Here is a 27267-nt window from a genome sequence, read left to right as displayed (position 1 = left end):
TCGTGCCTCCCATTTCCGGGCCACCTGGATTACCATTCTTTTTTTTTTAATAAACAATTTTATTGAGGTAGTTTTTGGCTTTATAAACAGTTACAGACATCATCAGAAAGAAAGCAAGCAAAAAAGGCAAAAGTGTGCAAACATCCACGTACTTTCAATACTTCCATCGTAACATATTGCACAAGCCCGCTCCCCTCCCACCGGTACTACCCGCCATATTTTCCCTCCTACTCTACTCTACCCCCCCTCCCCCCCACCCCCCTGCTGACGCTCACTCTCCCGCAAAGAAGTCAATAAATGGTTGCCACCTCCGGGTGAACCCCTGCACAGATCCCCTCAAGGCAAACTTAATTTTCTCCATCCCCAGGAAACTCGACATGTCCGCAAGCCACAACTCAAGTCTTCAGGGGCTTTGAGTCCCTCCACGCCAATAATATTCGTCGCCGGGCTATCAGGGAAGCAAAGGCCAACACATCGGCCTCTTTCTCCCCCTGGACGCCCGGGTCTTCCGAAACCCCAAAAATTGCCACCCCTGGACTCATCACCACCCTTGTTTTTAGCACCTGGGACATGACCCCCGCAAATCCCTCCCAGTACCCCCTCAGCTCAGGGCATGCCCAAAACATGTGAACATGGTTCGCTGGTCCTCCCGCGCACCTAGCGCATTTGTCCTCTATCCCAAAAAATTTGCTCATCCGAGCCACCGTCATATGGGCCCGGTGAACGACCTTAAATTGGATCAGCCCGAGCCTAGCACATGTCGCGGTCAAGTTTACCCTACTCAGGGCCTCTGCCCACAGCCCATCCTCCATTTCCCCGCCTAGCTCTTCCTCCCATTTAAGTTTCAGTTCCTCTGTCTGGGACCCTTCCTCCCTCATGAGCACCTTATATATACCCGAGACTCTGCCCTCCCCTTCTTCCCTCCTAGAGACTATTCTGTCGAGGATCCCCATTGGCGGGAGGCGTGGGAAAGATGGGACCTGTCTACGAACAAAGTCCCGCAACTGTAGGTATCTAAAATCATTTCCCCTTACCAACCCAAATTTCTCCTCCAAGCTCCTCAAACTCGCGAAGCTCCCTTCCAGGAACATATCAGCCACCCTTCCCGCCCCTGCTCGCCGCCATACTCGGAACCCCCCATCCATACTGCCGGGGGCAAACCGATGGTTGTCGCAGATTGGCGCCCAGACAGCTTCCCTACCATTCTAAGCGGCAGCTCTCCCAGTCTCTTCTGTCCTCTTGCCTGGATCGCAAACATCTCACTTTTCCCCATGTTCAATTTATATCTCAAAAAATTGCCAAATTCCCGCAAGATTCGCATTACTTCCCCCGTCCCCTCCAATGGGAAATGTACAAGAGTAGGTAATCTGCGTAGAACGAGACCCGGTGTTCCACCGCGCCCCCGAACCAGTCCTTTCCAGTTCCTAGAGGCTCTTAACGCCATGGCCAGTGGCTCTATCACCAGAGCAAACAGTAACAGGGAGAGGGGGCACCCTTGCCTCGTCCCTCAGTGTAGTTTAAGATACCCCGACCTCAGCCGGTTCATACGCACACTCGCTCCTGGTGCCTGATAGAGCAACTGCACCCAGTCAATAAAGCCCTCACCAAATCCAAACCTTCCCAGCGCCTCCCACAGATAAACCCACTCCACCCGATCAAAAGCCTTCTCTGCATCCATCGCTACCACCATCTCCGCCTCCTCTCCTTCTGAGGGCATCATAATAACATTTAGAAGCCTTTGAACATTGGCCTTGAGTTGCCTGCCCTTAACAAATCCCGTCTGGTCTTCCCCTATCACCCCCGGGACACAATCCTCTATCCTTGTGACCAGTATATGCTCCCAGTTCTGATAGATGCACAACTCACAGTTCTCCCACTTGCTGCTCCATTCTTTCTTGGCCCACTGCAAAACATGTTCCTTGTCCATGAAACAGTGAAAACGTACCACCATGGCCCTCGGCGGCTCGTTCGCTCTGAGCTTCCTCGCGAGGGCTCTGTGTGCTCTGTCAAATTCCAGGGGCCGAGGGAACGCCCCAGCCCCCATCAACTTCTCCAACATGTCCGTTACATAAGCCCTCGCATCCGATCCCTCACTGCCTTCAGGGAGGCCGACAATTCTGACATTCTGCCTCCTGGACTTATTGTCCAGCTTCTCCTGCATTCTTTTCTGGTGGTCGTTCAATTATCCCTACCTTGCTTTCCAGCACGGTTATATACTCCTCGTGCTCGGACAACTTTTGTTCGACCTCCTGGATCGCTCTCCCGTGGGTTTCCTGATTCTGAACCACTTGATCAATCGAAGCCTTAATCGGGTCCAGCTTGTCCTTCTTCAGCTTGGCGAAGCAATCCTCGAAAAACCTCACCAGCTGCTCCGTCGACCACTGTGCCGTCTCCCGCAGCCCTTGCTCTCCGCCATGCTGTCCCGTGTTATAAGCTCTGCTTACGTCTCCCTTGTAGGACTTTGTCATCTCACCCGGCTACTTCTGGTCCAATTCTCCATACACTGGAGGGGGATTTCTCCTTACTGTCTCACTCTTCACTGATTTATCCCATAAAATCGGAACAAAACCAGGGGAAAAAGATCCAAAAGTCCGTTAGAGGCGGCAGCTATCAAATGTGCAACCTACTTCTCCATGGCCGCCACCGGAAGTCAAACATTCATCTATTGTACAACCCAATTGACCACTGCTGGACCATCATGTCGCAGGAATGGGGAGTTTACAATATGGTAAATTTATATTATGGTGTGAAAAAAACACCGGAGAGGAAGAAATAGTTTAATAAGAAATAATGCAATTTGACAAAGCTAGCGCAATCACTTACATTCCTTTATGACTATTGGTTACACTATATCATTTACACATGTTGACCAATTTATTGCCCAATTCTACATCATCATTAGATTTGTTTCTGCATTTTAATATCTCAATGGTACATGACTTTGGATAACCTTACTAACAAGATAGACTGTCAGTGACAAACAAAATTAGCCCTCCTCTCTCCTAACATGTCCCATCATTCCTTTGGTGATTTATGCCATCTAGTTAGCATTCATCAACCAGTGGAAATTGTTTTTGTACAATTAACATTATCAATGCCCCCACATAATTTTGGATATCTCGATCAGATCTCCTCTTAATCCTCTCAGTTCTAATAAAAATAATCCTGGTTTGTGATTCCCTCTCTATAATTGAAGTTCAAAAAATTTGATAGGATCCAAAAATGGATAAACTTTTCACTTCCTTCTCACATATACAGCTGCAACATGCAGCCAGTGCTGGTCGGACTGATAGATGGCTGGATATCTGTGCAAAGGGTACACAATCGCGCCACTTAGAACACACTAGCAGGTCTGAAGAGAGACTGGAATAGTTAGGAATTCATTGCACAAGTGGCTCTGCTCTGGAAAAGACACAAACAGTACAAGATCAGGGAGTGTGTTCCAAGGTTCGCCAGCAAAGTACTGGAGGCCTTATTGCAGGAGATCAACAGGGAAAAGAGGTTACATTTCCACAGGGAGTCAGGATGCCCTCCAGACACACTCTGAGAAGTTAATGGGAGCGATTAGCCAGTCAGGTCAATGCCAAGAACTTGGAGGAGGTGACAAAAGTGGTTTAAATACCTCATATAAGCTATAAGCCTCATTTCAGTTTGCACAATCTGCCAGCTATTCAACCATGACAGGCCCATCACCCAAACACAGTGCACAGAACTGACTGACACACTTCCCTGTCTCTTGCGGGACAAGGTGACACAGCAGCATCTAAGGTGGGGAACAGGCATGGCTGCGTGTCTTGGCCCCAATGGATGGGATGTTGCTCCGCATCGTCGGAATGGCCATGATTGAGACCGTGGCCAGCGGGGCTGAAACAATCAAAGATAACCTTATGCTCTTCCTCATGTCTAACTTAACTCTCATCCCATAATCTCTTCTGAATCCAAGGTGCCCTTATTGTAAGCATGGTGCTCTTGCTCCAGCCTCCCAACACTGTACCTCTACCCTTCTGCCTTTCCCTTTTCAGATTGACGGGAATTGTAGCCTGGCCCGGCAATAATACAGGAAGGGGAAGTAAACAAGGAGGAAAAGACAGATGATGATCAAACACTGTTACTTAATCTCACATTTGCAGCCACCAATTCTGATATGGGCACTCTGTTTACGTTAATAGGTAGCATAGAGTGGTAGGAGCCAGGAGTGGACTGCGGTAAGCTTAGAGGCAATGGGTAGTGCAGGTTCTAGCTTCCCAGAGAGTGAGATTGCAAATGAGTTCTACTCATGCTCTTGACATCCATGTGCATCAAAGCAATAATGGTTTCTTTGCTTGTGACAATGATGTCAACCCTGAAGCATAATACACAACTGAACGCTATTTGTTCAACAATCCTGAAACAAAATGCCATCCTCTCCCGCAATTCAAATTATAGTCACTGAAGAACTCCAGTAATTGCACCTCGAATGCACATTCACAATATTAAACCTGATTCTCCAGCTAGAAAAGTGAATTCTTTCATTTTTTTATGCTTGGTTTCCATTTTATATCTGACTGAAGAGTGAACATCTTCTATTTTAAACCTGATTGTTTCAAAACCATATAAAACCAAATACAAAAGTTATATTTTCCCCAAACCTACTCTTTCAGTTCCTGGAAGCTGTTTGAGTTGACAGACCATATGGAATAACGTGTAGAAGTTAAAGAATGCTACAGGAACTCTAGCCGAATAATGGCTGCTTCACAGGCTCAAAGGGCTAAATGGTCCAGCATTGCTCCTACCACTTATGCTGTTTCTTGTGTTCTTATGTGTCGAGAGCCTGAAGACTGCCCTTACATATGTATAAACTCACCTCGCCCCATTGAGAAGGTTTTGTCTATTTCTTGGCTGACTTATTTGTATAATAGAACTGCTGGGCTCAACTAGACATAGTGGCTTTCAGGGGAATTAAGTATACTTTGGGGAAATTCTACTGCAGAGAAGACATCATTATCATCAAGGAGAAGCTTCCTATAAAGAGAGTGGACGAGCTTCTTCTTTGAGTGTAAAATACAGTGGTGTTCCTGTTCTCAGTCATGCCACCAGCCAAAACCTTACAACGTTCTAAAGAATCACCTCATGCATCTACTGGATGCTATTTTCAGGGTAGCTTTAGCAATACTTTGTTGCCAAAATATGTCCCCTATCAATCCAGGAAAATTACAGAAAATTGGATTGAGTCAATTATCTTTTCAAACTTTGGACGAGATGTTGAACAGAGGCTCCATCTGCCTGCTCCGATGGGTGCAAAAGATTTCACGCCATATTTTGAAGACAAACAAATAAATTATTCCCGTCTGACCAATGTTAATCCCTCAATCAACAATACATAATAAAGTTTATCTGGTCATTATCACATTGCTGGGTGTAGGAGTTTGCTGTATGCAAATTGGCTGCAATTTTTTATTCGTTCATGGGATGTGGGTGTCACTGGCTGGGCCAGCATTTCTTTCCCATCCCCAGTTGCTCGCGAGGCCAGTTCAGAGGGCACTTTAAGAGTCAGCCACATTCCTGTGGACCTGGAGTCACATGTAGACCAGACCAGGTAAGAATGGCAGATTGCCTGCCCTAGAGGACACTAGTAAACCAGTTGGGGTTTTATGACAATCGGTAATGGTTTCACGATCATCATTAGACTTTTAATTCCACTTTTCGTTTCTTGAATTCAAATTTCATCATCTGCTGTATAGGGATTGGAACCCTGGTCCTCCGTTGCATTGCCCTGCGTTTCTGGGTTACTAGCTCAGTGACAATGCCACTACGCCATCGTCTCCCCTACAGTTTAAAAAGCATTTAATTGACTGTAAAGAACTTCAAGAAGTCCTGTGGTTATCAAAAGTGCAAGTCTTTTTTTCTTTCAACTTTGTCACTTAACTGCAGACATTTCACTGCAAAGGCTACAATTGGAGGGTATGTGATCAGAATTACATTAATGTGTTTGTGCTTGTCTGACACATAGGTGGAGACTATTGGGGATGCTTACATGGTTGCCTCTGGCCTCCCAACAAGGAATGGTAACAGGCATGCAGCCGAGATTGCAAACATGTCGCTGGATATCCTGAGTGCTGTAGGCACCTTTAAAATGAGACACATGCCAGATGTGCCCGTTAGAATAAGGATAGGTCTGCACTCAGGTAAGGCACTCGCTGTTGAATCATTGTGTGTCTGGTAAAGACTTAAAAATAAAAACTAAGATATCTTTGTATATTTCACACCTCTGTTGTTGCAAAAAGCAGCAATCAGTTTATATAACTAATCTTGTGGAATATGTGGATTTGGCCTATAGAAAAGACCATGCGTACTGGTACTTTCTAAAATCCAGGGGCATTACAAAGACTTTTGAACAAGAGGTTGAACCAAAGGCCCATTTGTTACTCTACCAGGAGTAGGAAACTTGGTCAATTTTTGATCCTTGGCCTGTAGGCTGAGATAACGCATCTCAACTAATGCAGTGAGGATACTCTGCATGATTGAACGATTTGCAATATCCATTGTTACATGTGCGAAGATAGTTCATTGGATGGGGTAGCAGAGGGCTGGTGATGTGCTGGAACAATCCCAGAAGATGAACTGGGGCCTACAGTTAAGGAGTGGGTGATAACTGACAATATGTTCTCAAGACCTTTTCCACCTGTATGGCCAAACATTGAAACCATAACTTTTACTTTCACTGCCTCTATAGAAGATTACAAGATATATTGATTTTTGTAGGACCATCTGTTGCGGGAGTTGTGGGTCTTACCATGCCACGGTACTGTCTGTTCGGAGATACCGTCACTACAGCCTCACGCATGGAATCCACAGGGCGACGTGAGTAACCAACTTCAGATCATCGACTAGGTCTCAGTGTAATTCAGGCAATATTGTATGTATAGAAGCACAGGTTGAGACCCTGCTGTGCAGGGACATTTCATAGTTCAGAAAGGAAAGATGCAAATAGAAAGGGAGGTTTGAGATCATACGGGATGTTCTTGCAATGCAGCACTGTATATTGCACACTGCCTCTGGGAACATCCCGTCCCATGGGATTACATTTAAATTTCTTGTCCCAGTTTATGTGCAATATATTATATACTGTGAAAGTCAGGGGATGGGATTCTACAGCCCGCCATCCGCGTTTTACTGGGCGCGCAACATCACCGGCAATGGGATTCGCTGTTCCTGACACCTGCCTATGGGATTTCCCATTGTGGCCACCCCACACCGTCAGGAAACCCACGGGTGTGGGTGCACTGCCGGCGCAATGGAGAATCCCGCCGATGGAGAATCCAGTCCAATGTGTTGGTTGTTGTTGTGCAAAAATAAAGGCTGGAATTCTCCGGCCGTTGATATTTCCTGCTCCAGCCAGCAGCTCTGCCCATGGGTTTCCTGATGGAGATGGGCGGCTTCAATAGGGAATCTCATTGACAAACGGCGGGCGTAGAGAATCACGCCATCAACGAACGTGCGCCGCCGAGAAACATGGGCTGAAGGACGAGAGAATCCTGCCACAAATCTCTTGGGTGGGATTCTCCGTTCAGCCAGCCCCGTTTTCCGGCGCGGTGCACCCCGCCAGCAACGGGATCCTCTGTTCGGCAGCCGACCAATGGGGTTTCATGTCGGGAAACCCGCGGACATGGGTGCGCTGTTAGCGAAGCGGAGGATCCCGCTGACGGAGAATCCCCCAGTGTATGTTGCATGAAAGGATAGTCACCATACCCCAGAATGACAGTCACACCCGCAGGTTGCTACAAACTCCTGTTAGACAGAGGGTTGAATTCTCCCATCTGTGATTAAGTCTCGTAGTGGCTGCAGAACCCAGCGGGAAAATACACCATCTGCAGGATTCTCCGTTGGCGAGATCCTCCGCTTCACCAGCAGTGCTCCCATGCCTGTGGATGGGCACAAAAGGAAACCCCATTGGCCAGCTGCAGGAACAGAGGATCCTGCTGGGGTTGCGCAATGCTGGAAAACGGGGCTGGTGGGTCAGAGAAATTCACCCTCGACCTTCCGGCCCTGACTTCCTTAATTGTGCAAACGTTTTGGACCTTTTTTCGTGGTGGGGCAGATCTGGATGGCGAATATTCTGCCATTGTATCTGAGTACCATATTGAAAAGGCGCCCAACATCACTGACTCACTATTGAAGAAGGTGGGCCTCCTGAAAATGAAAATAGATTTCCGAGAGCATTCTGAGGCTGGAAGATGGACCTCCTGAGAACGAAGATGGATCTCCAGGAACATTCTGAGGCTGGATGATGGACCTCCTGAGAACAAAGATGGATCTCCAGGAACATTCTGAGGCTGGAAGATGGACCTCCTGAGAACGAAGATGGATCTCCAGGAACATTCTGAGGCTGGAAGATGGACCTCCTGAGAACGAAGATGGATCTCCAGGAACATTCTGAGGTTGGAAGGTTGAGCACACTGAATCTGGAAGATTCACCTGGAGATGTTCCCCCTCACCCTCTGCAGTGTTGTCCCCTGTCCAGGGTTGCTGGCGCAGCCCCAGGCATTATTCAGGTGAGTCCTGACACCTGCACGTCACGTTGTTGCAGACATGTTTTGGACTGATGTGTTTTCCCACTGGCATTGCAGGCAATTGGGCTTGGGGAGAAGATTCGGGCCGGGCCCATCCTCTATTGAACCCGCCAGCAGGGTCTTGGAAGAATTCCACCCAAAAGATACATGTTGGATTATATGGTAACCTGTAATATTATATCAATCTTGCCCGACAACCTTAATCCCAAAAGTTGCTATGGAATATGTTCTTTAGGTTCCCGCATTTATTTGTTAACAAAAACCCACCAACGCTCCCTCATTTTGGTGGAGTCTCCTGTCTCAAAGTTCATCTTTTTTTTTAAAATAAATTTAGATTACCCAATTATTTTTTCCAATTAAGGGGCAATTTAGCGTGGCCAATCCACCTACTCTGCACATTTTTGGGTTGTGGGGGCGAAACCATTTTTGGGTTGTGGTTTTTAAAATAATATTTTATTAAGGTATTTGAAATTTTTTATAACAGTAACATAAACAATGACATCAACATGGTAAAATAATCATTTCGCCCACAGCCCAATCCTTCACGCACCTCAACCATACAACAACAATCCGCTCCCCTTGGAATACTGCATTGGCTGACATTTTCATTTTCCCTGAGAAAGTTGATGAACGGCTGCCACCTCCGGGAGAACCCTAACATTGACCTTCTTTTTTAAAAAAATTTAGATTACCCAAGTATTTTTTCCAATTAAGGGGCAATTTAGCGTGGCCAATCCACCTACTCTGCACATTTTTGGGTTGTGGGGGCGAAACCCACGCAGACACGGGGAGAATGTGCAAACTCCACACGGACAGTGACCCAGAGCCGGGATCGAACCTGGGACCTCAGCGCCGTGAGGCGGTTGTGCTAACCACTAGGCCACCGTGCTGCCCTCAAAGTTCATCTTAAACACTTCTACATGGTTTGAGTTTTGACTATGCCAGTAATTCTCGGCATTTCACTATCTCTCCCAGGCATTTGAATTGTTTCATGCTCTATGCTGTCTCCACCTCATTTATCTGCTTTCTCCTGCTCTCTACTGAAACAATGGCGAGGAGCAGAAGCAATGCTATCTCCCTCAGGAAGAAACAGGGAGCATGTAACACAGGCACAGAGGGTGGGGAGAGTTCATTAAAAATAAATTGCTCTTTTAGAAATTATCTTTCATGCTGCAAAGTGCCATCTGGCTGCCTGGGGTGCAAAATGTGTCCACTAATGTAAAATCATTTGAATTATTGAACTGGGTAGCTACACTACCTGGTGTGTGAGTGAGCTGTAAGAAGTTCCCAAGCCTAAAACCAGCAGACGTTGGAGTGAATTTCATGCTCAGGGTGGTGGGCCTGCCCGTTGGCTAGAGAGCTGGTGGCAACCCCACCATGGCCATTCTGGGCCCCCAACCCAATTTAACACCGATCAGTACTTTTCAGGTTGGCGGTGGAGGTCCTAGATGTTGCCCAGGCAGATAGCCTGCCTCTGAGAGCTGGCCACCATGCCATCAGAAGAGGTGCCCACTGCTGGTACTGAATAGGTCCAGATTGAAGAGCATCGCCAGAGATTAGAATGAAGGTAAGTAAGTCAGGATCACTGGGGCCAGCCAGGGAGGTTTAGTTTTAAGGACACAAGTTCTCTCTGTTGGACAGAGGCTGCCCAAGTAGGATTATGGCCCCATGCTGCAGACATACCCGTCAATGTTTACTTGGTGAGTTGCCCACAAGGCATATTCTCCACTCCATGGTGGTTGAATACAAGCAGCAGCGGGATAAGTACCTTCGAGGCTATTTAAGATCCTCAGTTGATTCTGGGCAGGAACACCATCTTGACCCTTCCTACTCTGGAGTGGGGGGGGGGGGGGTGAATTTGGAGAAGGGGAGGTGTCCCTCGTTCAATGCCTACTCAAAGGTTGGAAAAGAGTGGGCTACTGAGAACCACCCTTGTCTTTGCAGACAATGGCCTTCTCCTTCCCCTAAAGCCCCCAAACCTCCTGCCACCAGTCACCTGTGTCTCAGTCCATGATGATCCGAGGACCCGACTGGATGTACAACTTGCAGCAGCCTCCTGGGTGATGCTGTTAAGCAATCGAGAGCAGGTGATTCTTTCGCCCTCATGCTCCCCCATCCCCGGGGTTCTTGATCCTGGGCGAAGGCCTGCTGCTGACCAATTACGTGCCTAATTGGTGATAATATGTGGCGGGCTTCTACAGCCTGCAGGCCAATGCCTGTCACCTCCATTAATTACCACTCTTTGTGTATCGAAGTGTTTCCTAATTTCACTCCTGAAAAGTCTGGCTCTAATATTTAGACAATGTTCTCTAGTCCTAGACTCCCCAACCAGAGCAAATAGTTTCTCCATCTACAACAGAAAATGTGAATCAAATCACCCACGAACCTTCTGAACGCCAGGAAATGCAAGCCAGCTTGGGGACCTTCACCGCGTAACATTATCCTTGAAGTGCAGACATATTTCTGGTAAACCGACACTGCATTCCCTCCATATTTCCTTCTTAAAGATAGTGGGGCGCAATTCAACCAACAAGTTCTGAAGGCACGATTTAATATAATGGGAACAAAGTCCCAAAGAAAGCACGTTGAGCTGCGCATTTCCCGACGATCAGTGCTCTCATCAGAAGCGCAGCCCCACTGTAGGGAAAGGAGGGGAATAGCAGAGTTCACCCCAAACAAAGGACACATACACTGTGGCCTTTGGCACCCTCCCAGGCACATTCTCTGTATAAAAACAGAGGCCTCACCAGTGATACTATCAGTGAGCCCAACCCTCAGGACCACCAGCTGTTGCCAAGCCTTGCCTGCCCACTGTGCCCCTACTCCTGCCCCAGCACCAGTTGTCACAACCTGTGTGTCACACCCAGGACCCACACCACACTGCAGCTCTGCTCCCAGCAGATGCACACTTCCCTGCCCCACCTCCATCTGTAAGACCGGCCCACGCACAAGCCTCAAAGCATGGGGGAGGTGATGGCACACGGTGACCCTCTCCACCACACATCCCAACCTGCTGTTGGGATAACACAACAGCACAACCAATGGAGACACCCACAGCAGACCCACTGGGCAAACTGGACAGGGGCTGTAGAGGCCATCGGGGAACACTGGTTGCAGCAGCCACCGGTACCCCTGTTGCCAAGGACTGGTGGTGAGGATAGAGGCTCGCTGGGGCCACCCACCGATGGGGACAGGGTTTCAGTGTGGAAGGCAACATATCGGGGCAACGGCTGAGGGGTCGGGTGGGTTTGTGGGGACATGTGGAGGGCTGAGCTGAACTGCAACTCAAGGTCACCATGTAGCCTAAATAGGGCTGGTTTAGCTCACTCGGCTAGACAGCTGGTTTGTGATGCAGAATAAGGCCAGCAGCGCGGGTTCAATTCCCGTATTGGCTGAGAATTCTGAATTCTCCCTCAGTGTACTTGAACAGGCGCCGGAATGTGACGACTCAGGGCTTTGCACAGTAACTTCATTGCGGTGTCAATGTCAGCATACTTGTGACACTAAAAGATTATTATTATTATTAGCATGTTGGTTCAGGATGTGCAAGGGGATAGTCATCTTGCTGACATGTCTTCTCTTTTCCCCCCGTCATGAAGATGGAATTTGGATTACAGCCAGTAATTCTCGCTGTATATCTGGCTGCCGCTGCTGTAGCGAATGCACGGAGGCTGGAGGCACAGGACGTGCTCGGGGAGTACCCTGCACAAGGGGAGCCTGCCAAAAAAAGAGCAGGGGGCAGCCATTGAGCCTGGAGAGCTGGCCATCCAACAGGCCGAGGAGGAGGAGGTGCGAGGGAGGGGCCGCACCTCGGCATGTGTATACCATCACGCTTGTCATCGAAGACCTGCCAGATCTTCTGTGGCACCAATAACTCTGCCAATCCAGGGTAACCATGCACCACCGTTCACAGGTGCATCCATGCTGTCATGGGTGCCCTATTTGCCCGGGCGGCAGAGATATATCACCTGCAGTCTGGACCAAGCCTCCAGGTTGCCTGGGCAGTGGGATTCACCGCCATCGCTAACATGCCCCAGATCCAGGGGTTGATAGACGGGGCACATGTCCCCCTTTGGGAACCACTCATCGGAAATGTGTCCTTCATAAATTGCACTCCCTGAATATGCAGTTGGTGTGCGACCACCAGCTGCACATCATGCACGCCTACATCTGCCACCCGCGCAGCATGCACGACTCGGACATCCTGGTGCACACGTCGGTTTCCAGCACATTCGAGGCACTCCCTTGGGTGAGGGGTTTGCTCCTAGGCGACAAGGGTTATCCACGGTGGTCGTGGCTCACGAAACCTGTCCGGACTGAGGTGGAGAACCGTTACAATGAAGCCCAGGCTACAACCAGGAGCATAACCGAGCGGTGCATCGGCGTGCTAAAAATGGGACTCCGGTGCTGGCCACTCTGCTGGGGCTCTCCAGTATAGCCCCATGCAATTCTCCAACATTGAGGTGGCCTGCTGCATCCTTCATAACACATGCAGCAGAAGGGGGTTGTGTTGGAGGAGGAGGAAGAAACCAGGCCTCCTCTGATGAGGACAATGAGGAAGACAACCAGGTAGATCAGCGCGTGGAGCCTGAGCTGGCAGGGCGCCCAGGGCCACTCCAGGGCCGGCCACATGGGAGAACTTAATCACATCCCAATTTGCATGCTAGGAGGCCTGGCCACTGGCAACTGCGACACCCTGTCTCCCCCCCCCCCCCCCAAATAGTCTCCCTAACCCCCCCCCCCACCTCCAAATGGTGCCCACTTTCCCATAGCCGCTCACATCCTCCCCGTCCCTCCACCCTTTGCTCCAGCACGGTAGCATAGTGGATAGCACAATTGCTTCACAGCTCCAGGGTCCCAGGTTCGATTCCCGGCTTGGGTCACTGTCTGTGCGTAGTCTGCACATTCTCCCCGTGTCTGCGTGGGTTTCCTCCAAGTACTCCGGTTTCCTCCCACAGTCCAAATATGTGCTAGGGAGGTGGATTGGCCATGCTAAATTGCCCTTAGTGTCCAAAATTGCCCTTCGTGTTGGGTGTGGTTACTGGTGTATGGGGATGGGGTAGAGGTGTGGGCTTGGGTAGGCTGCTCTTTCCAAGAGCCGGTGCAGACTCGATGGGCCGAATGGCCTCCTTCTGCACTGTAAATTCTATGAAATCTCCCCCCCCCCCCAACTTCCCCTCTCTCTTCCTAGGGTCCAACCAGCATCACCACAGGGACTTGGCCCTGGGCAGGCAGTATCAGTGGGTCTTGTCCATGGAACGGAGGATGATGACGATTCGCTGTGAGATGAGCTCAGACCGAGGATTGAGACAAGTCGGAATGTTGGTGAAAAGGCGTTTAATAGTGACTATTTACAATTGTTGTACCCTGACCCCTACCTCTAATCTATATACTCCACCTATGCCAACTGAACTGGTGTCTAACTTTCTTATTTTATGTGACCTACCGCTCCTTCTAAGTGTGACTCCAGACAGCACATTAGGCGTGGAGACATCCTCCTGCATTTCTCACCTTCTGACCTTTGGTTCCTTGGCGATAGTTCTCTGGAGGGTATGGTCTCGGATAGGCCCAGCTGACTTTCGAATGTCACAGGTGACGGGATGCCACCCTGTCCTGCCCATTAGATGTGCCAGTGTCATGTGGAGGAGATTCAGAAGCACTGAGGTGTTCCATTACCTCCCTGCAAGAGGCAGTGGCATGAGCCCCATCACTTCCTCCTCCCTCAGAGTGCTCGATGTCCCCCAGGCTATCACTCCAAGGGATGGAGGTGAGGCCAGAGTGAGCTCTGGAGCCTCCACCATCATCTGACGCTGCCAGTCCTGGAGGCCCGTTCTTGTCTCAATTGAGGGCCTCAATGCCGTTAGCTACGGAGCACTGAGACTGGGACATGTCCCTCAACGAGTGAGTCATGTCCTTCACTGCCTTGGTCATGTCCCTCTGGCACTGTGCCTGGTCCCCCTCTGCGACTGGACCACCCATTCAGTGCTTGATTGGGTACCACGCATTGTCAGCACCATCTCCTGTGCTGGCAGTGCCAAGGTGCCTGGCTGCCATTGGGAGAGCCAGGGGACCACTCTGCTGTGTCCTCGAGCCCCCAAGGGTCACCCATAGCCTGGGAAACCTCCCCAAGTGCCATGCATTAGGCCTGATCCAAGTGGGTGTGGGCCAGTACTAAACGGTACCTAGTACAGGCCTCGCTGGGGAGGCCGTTAGTTCCTGGGTGCCAGGAGAATCCGGCACAGACACATTTAAATGAGCCGTGCGGCTTATTTAATTATGTTGATCTGAATCTCACCCAGCACGGGCAAGTCCAAGATCACGACATCTCGCGATGTTCAGATGAATCTCACAAGACGTCTCAGGGATCGCGAATCTTGCAAGAGGCCTCTCACGTGATTCACCAGCCTTGTCACATCACCAAGTCGGGCGCAACAAGTCTGATAAATCGCACCCATGGTGTCCTTAACTGCTCACAGTACTCCAGGGTATGACCTAACCAGCTCCTACCCCTTATGTGCTCGCTCTGTAGATCTGAAAGCAAGCATTCCATGAGCTCTCTTATATTCTGTACCCGTTCATTACACTTTAATGATCAAACATACCTAAACCCCCAAAATGTCTTTGGGCCTCCACTCTTTCTGCTTTTTCACACTTTAGAAAGCACCCTTGTTCGATCCTTTTAAGTTCAAACAGGAAGACCTCACATTTCCCTCCATTGAAATCCATTTCCCACAGTTTTTCCCAGTCACTTAATCATTAACATGGTTTTGTAATTTTATGCTCCCACATACATTGCTTACAATGGTGCCCATGTGACTTTGTGTGATGGGCCACCTGATTGTGGTTCTGGGCAGTGGGATAGCATAGATTAGGGCACTGCAACTGATTGTAATGCACCAAAACAGTATCACATGCCTCTGAATTTTGTAACCTATTTTTGCAGCTTATCGCATTCATGTCAACCACACCACTGTTAAAATCCTTTTAAGTCTGAATGAAGGCTATAAGGTGGAGCCCAGGGAAAGGACTGACCTGATGGTAGGTACCAACCCATTCCCCTGATTTAGCCTCGTTAGTAAGAGCTGCCGCAGTTTTGCGTTCATTGTTACAGAAAATAAAATTGCTACGTTGTCATTCTCCTTAATTTTGTCAGGGCCAAGGCTTTGAGGAGACCTATTGGCTGTTAGGGAAAGATGGCTTTACCAAACCATTACCGAAACCTCCAGAATTGAAGCCAGGGTAAGCAAAGTAATCAAACCTTTACAAGTGAGGTGTGGGTGAACGAAATATTGCCATCAATTGTGGCTGTCTTTCCCATTCTCATCAAAAAACGCTCGTATTCACTTCTTTTTACTCCCACAGACAAACTACTCATGGTTTGCAAATGGAAGAAATGGCAATGTACAAAAAAATGAAAGCAGAAAAACTGCAGAAAGGAAGTGCCCAGGTAATGCTGTGCAGATAAATGTTTAATATTCTGTGCCTTGCACACTGTTCCATTTACTTGAAGATTAGCTCAGTTGGCTAGACAGCTGGTTTGTGCTGCAGAGCGAGGCCAGCAGCGTGGGTTCAATTCCTGTACCGGCTGAGGTTGCTTCTCAAACTTGCCCCTCGCCTGATCCTCAGATTAAATCCCCACCAGTCAACTCCTCCCCGCAAAGGGGAAAGCAGCCTATGGTCATCTGGGACTATGGCGGCTTTATCTGTTTACCTCAACCTTATCAAAATAAATATTTTCCTAAAATTGATCTTACTCATTCACCAAAAGCACTTCCTGTTGGTTGTAATTTGAGGGAGGAGGGGGGGGGGGGGGGGGAGGGGGGGGGGGGGGGGGGGCGAGCGAGGGGGGAGTGTGGAGGAGGGTGAATTTGAATGAAGACTGTATTTTAGGTAGATGAGTTGGGCAGCTGAGGCAGGAAGAGCTCAAATCCCTTTGTCATTCATTTGTGGCCTACACTATTTTATTGATTTGTGGGCAGATTTACATCGAAACATCTCGCGAGATCGCATTGGATCTCGTGAAGCGTGGCGAGCCGGTAGATCTCGGGAGCGGGGTCTCCTAGCTTTCATCGGCCATGCTGCGCTGTGGCGAGCTGATTTTCTGGAGCAGCGTGGCCGTTGGATCGTGCCTAATATCTGGAATACTGTGTACAGTTTTAGTCTCCTTTTTTGAAATTATTGTATTATTAGCAGTACAGCGAAGGTTCACTCAACTCATTCCACGGATGAGCGGCTTATCTCATGAAGAAAGGTTGAACAATTTGGTCCTATACCTACTGGAGTTTAATGAGATGTGATCTTATCGAAGCATGCACGATCCTGAGAGTACTGCATACTGTAAATATTCGGAGGGTGCTTTCAATTGTGGGAAAGATTAGAACAAAGGGACACAGTTCAAGAATACGAGGTCTCTTGTTTAAGATGAAGATGAGGAGAATTCATTTTCTTTCAAGAGGGTTGTAAGTCTGTGGAATTCTCTTTCCAGGAAGCAGTGGTGGCCGGGTCATTGAATTTAATCAAGGCAGAGTTAGCAGATTTTTGACAGGCAAGGGAGTTAAGGATTATAAGAGGCAGAGGGGAAATTGAATGGTGGAGCAGGTTTGAAGTGCTGAATGGCATACTCCTGTTCCTAATTTCTATGTTCCATTCCTGCTGGCCAGGCTAAAATCACCCCCTTTTACGTCAATTCTGCCATTTTAGTTCATGCTCCGGAGTAAGTAACAGTGGAAAACCATGTATTGTGCGATGTTTTCCTCTTGTAATTAGAACTGACTGCATCTCTGATTTCTGAGAATTCTCACTATCAGAGGTAAACATCGGCCCAAGGTATTGTTTTTCCACTCTTTATTCTCAATGGTTAATGCTGCTGTCGTAGACAAAAAAAATGAACGTGTTATATGTTTATCCGATTATATGGATCAACATCAATTTCTAGGTATTAATATCTGGATTAAATAGTGACTGTTAATAATTGTCTAACCCAAAAACCCAAGCATTCCATTGCAACCCAGACAGTTGGTCATCCTACATTCCGGAATTATCCTGAAGCACTCCATCTCGTTCTTTGCCCTTGTGTCCTTTAAAACATGTAACTTTTCATCATTATAGTAATATTTTAAAATTGATTCCAGAATATGTATTTTAGTAATGTTTATAATGTTCAGACTGATGTCTAGCATTTTAGAGCAATCCTACAGCAGTTGTGGTTTAATAAAGCACAAAAAGCATTGTGGGGCAATGGGAGTTCGAGGAAACAACGTTGTGCAATTGGAGACAAATTTAGTCACCGTTCTTGCCTTTAATTTTTTATTTTTTAAATAAATTTAGAGTACCCAAATTTTTTTCCAATTAAGGGGCAATTTAGCGTGGCCAATTCACCTACCCGGCACATCTTTGGGTTGTGGGGGCGAAATCCACACAAACACGGGGAGAATGTGCAAACTCCACACGGACAGTGACCCAGAGTTGGGATCGAACCCGGGACCTCAGTGCCGTGAGGCAGCAATGCTAACCCACTGTGCCACCGTGCTGCCCTGTTCTTGCCTTTAATCACTGAGCATGGGCTTAAATAGGGTACTCTCTCCAAGGGCCGGTGCAGACTCGATGGCCGAATGGCCTCCTTCTGCACTGTACATTCTATGATTCTAATAAAATTGGAGTTGAAGAGGTCAAGACTTGCTTTTTAGATCTTATTATAGTGATACCAGTGGAGCTTACATAGATACATAGAAGATAGGAGCAGGAGGAGTTCTTTTGGCCCTTCAAGCCTGCTCCGCTATTTATCACGATCTTGGCTGATCATTCAACTCATTAGCCTAATCCTGCTTTCTCTCCATAACCTTTGATCCCATTCTTCCCAAGTGCTGCATCTAGCCGCCTCTTGCGTATATTCAATGTTTTAGCATCAACTACTTTCAGTGGTAACCAATGGTAGCAGAGGATGGTTGCTGCTAATCAGTAAAATGCATTGCAAGATTATAGACTCATAGAATTTACAGTGTTTACACTGTTGGAACAAATGTCAGAGGATCTTAAAAAGCTTCCTTGGCAAACATTCCCTTCTGGTAACCTTCATGACACAAATGGGACGTTGGCAATAAGACAGACTAGGGGAGGCTCAATGTTAAAGGGATGGAAAGGTGGTCTGGAAACAGGCTGTAAGCGTCAATCCAAAAGAAGATTTTGAACAGAAGACAGAAACTTCTTTAACAATGATGGCAGGAGGAATGAGTTGGAAAATTCCAACAAAAAAATCAATCCCAGAAATGCCCAGGGTGTCGCAATCGGTGTTTTAGGTGTGATTTGAAATTTCATTTTGCAAAAACTGTCTAAAGAGCTATAATAGGGTGTTTGAAACCAAACACGAGACAGAAGACTCTGAAGAAGAAGAGGGAGATATTGACCAAAAAGAGGGCATTGTCTCAGTAACGAGAGGTGTCAGTCCAGCGATGAATGTGTTGATCACAGTCCTTCAATTATGCCGTATTAGACAGGAGGAGTACTCTAGTCTACAGGACGTAGAATGCACTGGTTAAAATGTTACTTGGACTCTTAAGTGATAAAGACCAGAACAGGGTTAAGTAATTTGGAAGTTCCATGAGTTTCAGATTTGGAGATGATCATACCCTTAAATCACTGAAATGAATGGTGATTCCTTGTAAAATCACCACAAGGAAGCATTTCATTAGCATGGATGTCGTATCCAGTAAATATCGTCACTATTGAAGAAAGCACACATGAAACCTGACATGGAAAATGTCATGGTAATCATATTTGCAAAAACTGTGGACTTACATTTTACACAATCTGGACACTATTGTATTCCGTTAATGAATCCTAATTTTTCTTGTAAAGATAGTAAGGAAGTACTATGAGGATCAGAGACCCAGGAGTCTGCAAAACAAAAAGTTAATTGTGTTAAAGCTGCACCAGCAATTTGTCCATCCATCTTCCCAAAGATTAAAAATTTTACTCAGGGATATGGGTATAAGAGATGAAGAATATCCGAAATATATTCAAAATATGGTGGGGCCTCACGGTAGCATGGTGGTTAGCATCAATGCTTCACAGCTCCAGGGTCCCAGGTTCGGTTCCCGGCTGGGTCACTGTCTGTGTGGAGTCTGCACATCCTCCCCGTGTGTGCGTGGGTTTCCTCCGGGTGCTCCGGTTTCCTCCCACAGTCCAAAGATGTGCGGGTTAGGTGGATTGGCCATTCTAAATTGCCCGTAGTGTAAGGTTAATGGGGGGATTGTTGGGTTACGGGTATGTGGGTTTAAGTAGGGTGATAATTGCTCGGCACAACATTGAGGGCCGAAGGGCCTGTTCTGTGCTGTACTGTTCTATGTTCTATGTTCTATATAGAACAAGTAAGTGATAGATGTGATATGTGTAAGAATAGAAGTACACCATTGCGACCCCTAGTGAGTCTGCCTTTAACGACAAATTTTAATAAAGTTGTGGCTTTGGATCTTGAGGTGTGGGATAAAAAAAAATATTTTCATTTTACACTTGGCAACGAGATTTACTCAGACGATGATTATATGCAGTAAAGAAAAAATAACTGTGCAACAGATAATGGAAAAATGGATCGGGACCGAACTGGGGACAACAGCAAAATCCCTCACTGATAATGGAGTGGGACGATTTGCTAACGATGAATTTTGGGATATGTGTTGAGAATATGAACATAATAGTTATGAATGAATACAGCTGCAGAAATCACATTTAGTAACAGGGTGTGCGAGAGAAATCATGTTGTGATAGAAAAAACGTTTCATACAATTTTGGCAGATAGGCCAAATCGTAAATTAACTTCAATTTTATATGGGCCATCCAAGCAAAGAATTCACTACAGATTGTAAGGGGCCATAGTAAGGTCCATAACAGTTGTTTTTTGGGAAAAATCCCCAAATTCTTTCAATCGTGAATGATCATCCTCCAGCTTTGGAGGGGACTACAATTAGCCCTACCTTTTCTGAGCAATTGAATGTACTGCACGCGGGCAGGAGAGAATTCCTCAAATAGAAATCTCAGTAAGAATTGGAGAGCTTTGAAGCACAATGTACTGCTATCGAAAATCTTTCAAAGAGGGAGACATGGCATACTGAAGATGGAATTAATGAGTAGAAAGGTACAGGAAATGTTGTAGATACAAATGGTAAAACAATCATTTTGGAGCATGGAAACCAGTCCTTTTGGTTACACAAGATTAGTAAACAAGATTAGTGGACACAGATTGCAAGTTTGCAGATTCCAAAATATTGGAAGTGCTGAGGAATGGACCGGGATTCTTCCTTCCGTGGACTAAGTCCCCACGTCGGCGGATAAACCGGCGCCAATGACTCTGGTGCCAACGGGACCCAAGGTGAGGAATTCTCACCTGTCTAGGGGGTTAGGTGGACACCGGAGAGGCGCCGAAGGGACTCCACGAGTTTGCACATGCGCGGAACGGTCGTCGTGATCTCGCGCATGCGAGGAACCGCCAGGGTGATTCCGCGCATGCGCAGACCGGCCGTCGTATTTTGGCGCATGCGCGAGGGGTTCTCTTCTCCCCGCCAGCCATGGTGGAGCCCTATAGGGGCCCGGCACTGAAGGAAGAAGTGCCCCCACGGAACAGGTCCACCCACAGATCGGTGGACCCCGATCGTGGGCCAGGCCACAGTGGGCCCGCCCAGGGTCGGATACCCCCTGTGCCCCCCCCCCCCCCCTCCCGAGGACCGCCCCAGCCGACTTACCTGCCAGGTCCCGCTGCGTGGGACCATGCGTAACCCACGTTGCGGGACTGGCCAACAACGGATGGCCGCTCGGCACATCGGGGCCCGGAGAATCACCAGGAGGTCGCTGCCAACAGCCCCCAACCTGTGTGTTGTGAGTCCAGCCCCTGCCCGAAGAACGGCACCGGAGGATACGACAGCCAGCGTTGGGGCGGGATTCATGGCCCCACCTCCCCAGTGGGGGGGGTCAGACAATCCCGCCTGCACTCATACACATATTTCACTGAATTAGGAGGACCAGATCATGGAAATTGACATGGGACAGGATTCTCCAAAATCCCGGCCAAGCGTTGATGCCGGCGCCAAAACTGGCACGAGTGACGCCGGCGTCCACGGGCTACCAGGCCCAGTCATTCTCCCCTTCCTCGGGGGCGAGAATGGCACTGGAGTACTGTGTGCTCCTCCGGCGCCGAAAGCCGGCCCTACACAGCCAGCGCAGGTCCACGAAAGGGCGCCACGGGTCAGCTCTTGGGCGCCACGGCCGTCTCTACCCTCAACGCATGCGCATGGTTGCCGTCTCTGCGCCGGCCCCCGGACAACATAGCGTAGGCCCCCACGGAATGAGCGTGCCTGCCGATCGGTAGCGCCCGATTGCAGGCCTGGCCAACATGGAGGCCCACCCCGGAGTCGGATCCCCCGCCCATCCACCAGGACGGCCCCCGCAGCCAGAACGCCGGGGTCCCGCTGGGTGGGACCATATGTAAACTACGCCGGTGGACTCGGCAGGCACACAGCCCGTCGAGCGTGGAGAATCGCCGTGGGGGCCGCTTTCAGCAGCCCTTGACCGTGCCGCAGCGACCATGCAGTTGCCGTAGAATCGGTGGCCCGGCGTCGGACTGGCGTGGCAGTATTCTCGCGCCCCCCCACCGATTCGCCAACCCGGCGCGGGCTCGGAGAATCCTGGCCAAGGTGTCTGAAGAGGGACAAAGTAATTCTGATCAATTGGTTGAGGCTATTTGTCCTAAAGAACAAATGCCAAAGGTTGCCACTAAAGTGACATACTTGCCAGAAGGGGCCCGTCAATGCAAGGATGCAACTATCATTGGTAGAGCAGGAATGGCCACCAGAAAATATAAAAGCTGGTTGAACGTTAAAGATAAAAGGAAGGAGGTTGGGCCCATGGATTGGGAACATGAAATACAAAAATGGAGAGAACAGAGTGTCAGTTCGGACAGTAGGTCTGATAGTGAATGTGCCCATAGGAAGAGATCAGAAACTGTTGAAAGAACATCTCACAATAGGAGGGGCAGATCAAGCAGTAACAGTCCAAAACGACATATAAGGTAGGATAGAGGGCACAGCTTTACAAGGTCAAAGAATATGGTTCAGACTAAGAATGCCACAAGGAACAGAAGCCCATTTGCTTGAGAGATCTAAGTAGCTTCCTACAAATGAGACGATAAATTAAATAAAGATGACAAAGAACAAGAACTGCACAGTTGGAAAGACTTTGGGGTGTACAGGGAGGTCCCTGTTAAGGGATAGAACCATAGAACAGTAGAACAGTACAGCACAGAACAGGCCCTTCGGCCCTCAATGTTGTGCCGAGCCATGATCACCCCACTTAAACCCACGTAACCCGCAACCCAACAATCCCCCCATTAACCTTACACTACGGGCAATTTAGCATGGCCAATCCACCTAACCCGCACATCTTTGGACTGTGGGAGGAAACCGGAGCACCCGGAGGAAACCCACGCACACACGGGGAGGACGTGCAGACTCCACACAGACAGTGACCCAGCCGGGAATCGAACCTGGGACCCTGGAGCTGTGAAGCATTGATGCTAACCACCATGCTACCGTGAGGGATAAGAAGTCCTATCTCATAAATGGATAGTGTCATGACACCCTGGGATAGTGTGAGGTCAATTCCAGCCCCACTTGACCCGAAGTCGCAACGCAGGTGAAATTAGATTTTATTAAAATACCCGAGATCTTTGGTTGAGCCAATAAACTACAGTCACCAGCTTTGTAACTATAAATCACAAGCAACCTGTTATTATATACAGTATTTTAATTAAATGGGCAGAAAATTACTATCGACTACCCCATTCCCAACCTCCCCCCCCTTCCTAACTTGACCCACTCACTATACACACACACAGACACATACATATACACAGACACATACACACACACAGACGAATAAACCAGAGGGGAATGGGTGGTGGAAAGGGAAAGAAAATATGAATAAAAATAAAAAGATAAGGATCTTTGATGCACTGGGATGACTTCCAGTCAATGTCTTTCTGAAGTTCAGGCTTTGGAAATATTGTTATTAACATACTTAGAACCGAGTTCAAGACTGGAGTCAGGCCTCTGGTGCATTCAAATACATTGGGTTAGAAATCGGACAGAGTGGTCCGCATGTTACTCTACCTCGTAACCTGACTTGGAGAACATTAATCCCATAGCGATTGCTCATGGTAGGACCTCACAAAAAGATACGGCGGGCGGCTTCTGAAATGGAAAGAAAAGGAACTCTGAAGTTTAATTGGGCAGCTGAATTGATTAGCTAGACACACAAGTTGCCAGTTTTGATGTTTTAGAACAAAACACTCAAATGAACAAACCCGAAGTTGAAGGAATTGTTTAAGCAAACAAAACATTGGCAAGATTAAAATTGGAGAATTGTGTTTTGAAATTCCCATCTTTAGGTGATATTAGACAACTGAAACTGATTGCTTATAGTGACACATCTTATGCTAATCCCAGTGATGGCTTTTTGAGAGTGGACGATTTATAACTTTTCCTCCTGGGGGTGAAAGGGAAATGTTGCCCTTTGCCAAGGGAAATTAAAAAGATAAGAAGAGTGGTAAAAAGTACATTGGCAGCAGAGACACTTTCCCTAGTGGAGGCAGCAGATATGGCGGGTTGGTTTCTCCGTTTCCCGAAGCCAAATTTGTAATCGGCAATTGGGCGGAGAATCCATTTTTACGACTGAATCGGGGGCGGCCTGTTTTATACAGGTTGCGCATGCTCCGCCCCTCCAAAACGGCGTCACCTGCAGCGGTTACGCCATACAACATGGCGTGGACCTGACCTGCCAGATAGTGCCCCCCCTGGACACCCCCTGGCCAGCCCGCAGTCAGTCTATAGGGGCGGCGCATCGGGTGAGGACCTTCAGATGCCACACTGAGGCCGTCCCAACGGCATGCGGCACGCGACACAATGATGCCGTTTCAGAGGGGGCGGAGCATGCAAAACCTGCGTCAAACAGGTGCCGCCCCCGATTTTGCCGTCAAAAGGAATTCTCCGCCCGATCACCGATTACAAAATGGGCGTCGGGGAACGGAATATCCCACCAAATACATCCCTTTGGGAGAATGTCCACTCTGCAAAAGCATCAATGAAAAGAGACTAAGGATTAACATAACAAGCCCTAAACCATGCCAGAGAACAGGGAGATTGACAAGTGGGTTGATATCATTTCCCAATTATCTGATTGCCTAACCAAAAAAGGGGCTAGCTTGATTAAGTTATTAGAAATTGTTAATGAGGGGTGTCTTTTCCTATCAGGAAGAGAATTAAAGGGTGGATTTTTTTGAAACTAGGGTGCATTTATTGTAGAAAGTAACATCATAGAATCCATATAGTACAGAAGGAGTCCATTTGGCCTATCAAGTCTGTACTGATCCTGCGAAAGAGTACTCTACCTCGGCCCAATCCCAATGCCTATCCCTGTAACCCCACCCAACGTTAGGACGCTTTGGGGCAATTTAGCATGGCCAATCCACCTAATCTGCACATCTTTGGACTGTGGGAGGAAATCCGTGCACCCGGAGGAAACCCAAAAAATATATACATGTGTGCTATTGTAAATTTACGTCAAACTGAAGGGCCCATGGAACCATCCTTTCTGATTGCTCTCAGGAGTGAAAAAGAGTAATAATCCCAGTGCTTTACGGTACTGAGCCACACAGACTGAGGAGTTCCTAGTTTTGATCCCTAATTTGTGCTGCGTTTGCTGACCTCAGTCATGGTTGTGGTAGGATTCACATGACATAATGGAGGAGAGGGGGAGAGGAAGCCAGCCAGGATTCCTGTTCCTAATCATTATCCATGGACTGCAGCTACGCAAGAGGTGAGGTTATGTTACATCTGTTAGGACCATAATTCAGTCACATAACCTGTTAATACTCAATGCTATGGAACAATATCCCACATTAATCAAGTATCTTTGTAAATTGGGCAGAGGATGTTGAACCCCAAAATAAACCCGCATTATGCCTGTTTTACACTCATAAAACACTTACTATGCAATCCAATTTCTACCTCAGCATTTTTATCCAATATTTCCATATACTGTGGCTCTTGTATCTGAAAAAAAAGAAGACAGAGGATTCAAGTCCCAATCCAGAAACTTGAACACATACTCCCAAATAACACTTCAGTGCAATTCTTGAGTATTGCACAGTCGAGGGGTTATCTTTCAGATGAAATCTGATTGCTCCATTTGATCGTAGATGCCCCATTTGCCCTGTCAGGTGAACGTCGAAGTTCAGTTTGAAGAAGAGGAGGGAGTTCTCCCATCTTCTGGCCAAAATACTATCTCTCAGCCTAAATATTTCCTCAGACATGTTATTGCTTTTTCTTATCTTGTTACTCACAAATTAGCTGGCACATTTCCTACATTGCAGCACTTAAAACGTGCTTGATTGGCTGTAAAACAATTGGAACATCTTGAGTTCGCAAAAAGGATGCAGGTTCTTTCTTACTATTGTTAAATTTGCAGAACAAACTTCAAGGCTATCAATATTCTTGAGGAAAGCCCGATGCCAAACCTGAGAAAATAAAGAGAATTGATTACAGTAGAATATTGGTCAAACTAATGGATTGTAAGTTTCACTTTTAATCCATGTTTTTACTTTTATTTGCAGCCTTGACACCCAAAGGACAAAGATCTGTTTATGAAGAAGACATGGTGCGACAGCACAGCTCCCGCAGCAAGGGGAACTATAATAGCTTCACAGATGGCAACCTTAATCCCTCATCCTCTGATTAAGAGGCTAACATCTGTTTAACAAGGACATTGCAAAAGGTTATTTTTAGCGGCATTAGGACCATTGCAGCAGATAAACCAGAGGTAGATTATTAAAAGTAATCTTGGAGGAAAGTTCATAACTCAATTTGATGGCCATCAACATTGCAATGAATTTTAGTAATTTAGCTGCTGAATATTTCAAGAGTAAAATCTTAACCCATTAAAAATTAAAGAGTAAAATCTTAATCAAACTTAACCCATTAAAAATTAAAGAGTAAAATCTGAACTCATTAATTTTTTTTTTTAAATCCAACACTTAGCAGAGATATTTTGAGATTGAATCTCAAGACTTCAGAAGACCTAAGACTCTTTCAGCACACGTGGTCGAACTTTATCTGTTAGGAAGTTATTGAAACATCAACCAACAGAACGAATTGCTTTTCTCAAGGCATTTGTGCTGTATTTCTTTACTTTTAAAAAGTAAAGTTCCCAATTGTTTTTTCCAATTAAGGGGCAATTTAGTGTGGCCAATCCACCGAGCATGCACATCTTTGGGTTGTGGGGGTGAGACCCATGCAGACACGGGGAGAATGTGCAAACTCCACACTGACAGTGACCCGGGGCAGGGTTCAAACCTGGGTCCTCGGCGCCATGTGGCAGCAGTGCTAACCACTGTGCACGAGCCGCCCCACTGTATTTCATTACTGAAGATTAACTTTGTAAACGTAATGTCTGAAACTATGTTAGTACAGCACGCCCTAAACATGCACAAAACTACACAAATACAGTAAAAGATTGTCTGATGTATATATGTTCTCATTTCACAACAATAGAGGGAAGGTTTCCTTTCATTGCTATTGGTAGCATCTGATTCAGATCCATCAATACCATTCCACTATGTATAGCAAAGGGAAGGAGAACCTTCCTCTGGTACATATTATGTACCAATTCAAGATAT

At 47.4% G+C, this 27267-nt stretch overlaps 1 protein-coding gene across 1 annotated transcript in view; it reads left to right on the top strand.

Moving 5' to 3' along the window:
* Positions 1–26589, top strand: part of LOC119951674 (retinal guanylyl cyclase 2-like) — a 94862-nt gene extending 68273 nt beyond the window's left edge. The window contains exons 15-20 of the mRNA XM_038774878.1: positions 5990–6164; positions 6742–6840; positions 15493–15587; positions 15703–15788; positions 15912–15996; positions 26206–26589. Coding sequence (XP_038630806.1) covers positions 5990–6164; positions 6742–6840; positions 15493–15587; positions 15703–15788; positions 15912–15996; positions 26206–26211 — 546 coding nt within the window. The 3' untranslated portion in view covers positions 26212–26589. The remainder of the gene's footprint in view (positions 1–5989; positions 6165–6741; positions 6841–15492; positions 15588–15702; positions 15789–15911; positions 15997–26205) is intronic.
* Positions 26590–27267: the final 678 nt, after the last annotated feature.

This window comes from Scyliorhinus canicula, chromosome 17, assembly GCF_902713615.1.
Source record: "Scyliorhinus canicula chromosome 17, sScyCan1.1, whole genome shotgun sequence".
Taxonomy (NCBI): Eukaryota; Metazoa; Chordata; class Chondrichthyes; order Carcharhiniformes; family Scyliorhinidae; genus Scyliorhinus; species Scyliorhinus canicula.
Note: the sequence above shows the minus strand (reverse complement) of the source record. Positions and strands in the feature narration are given on the sequence as shown.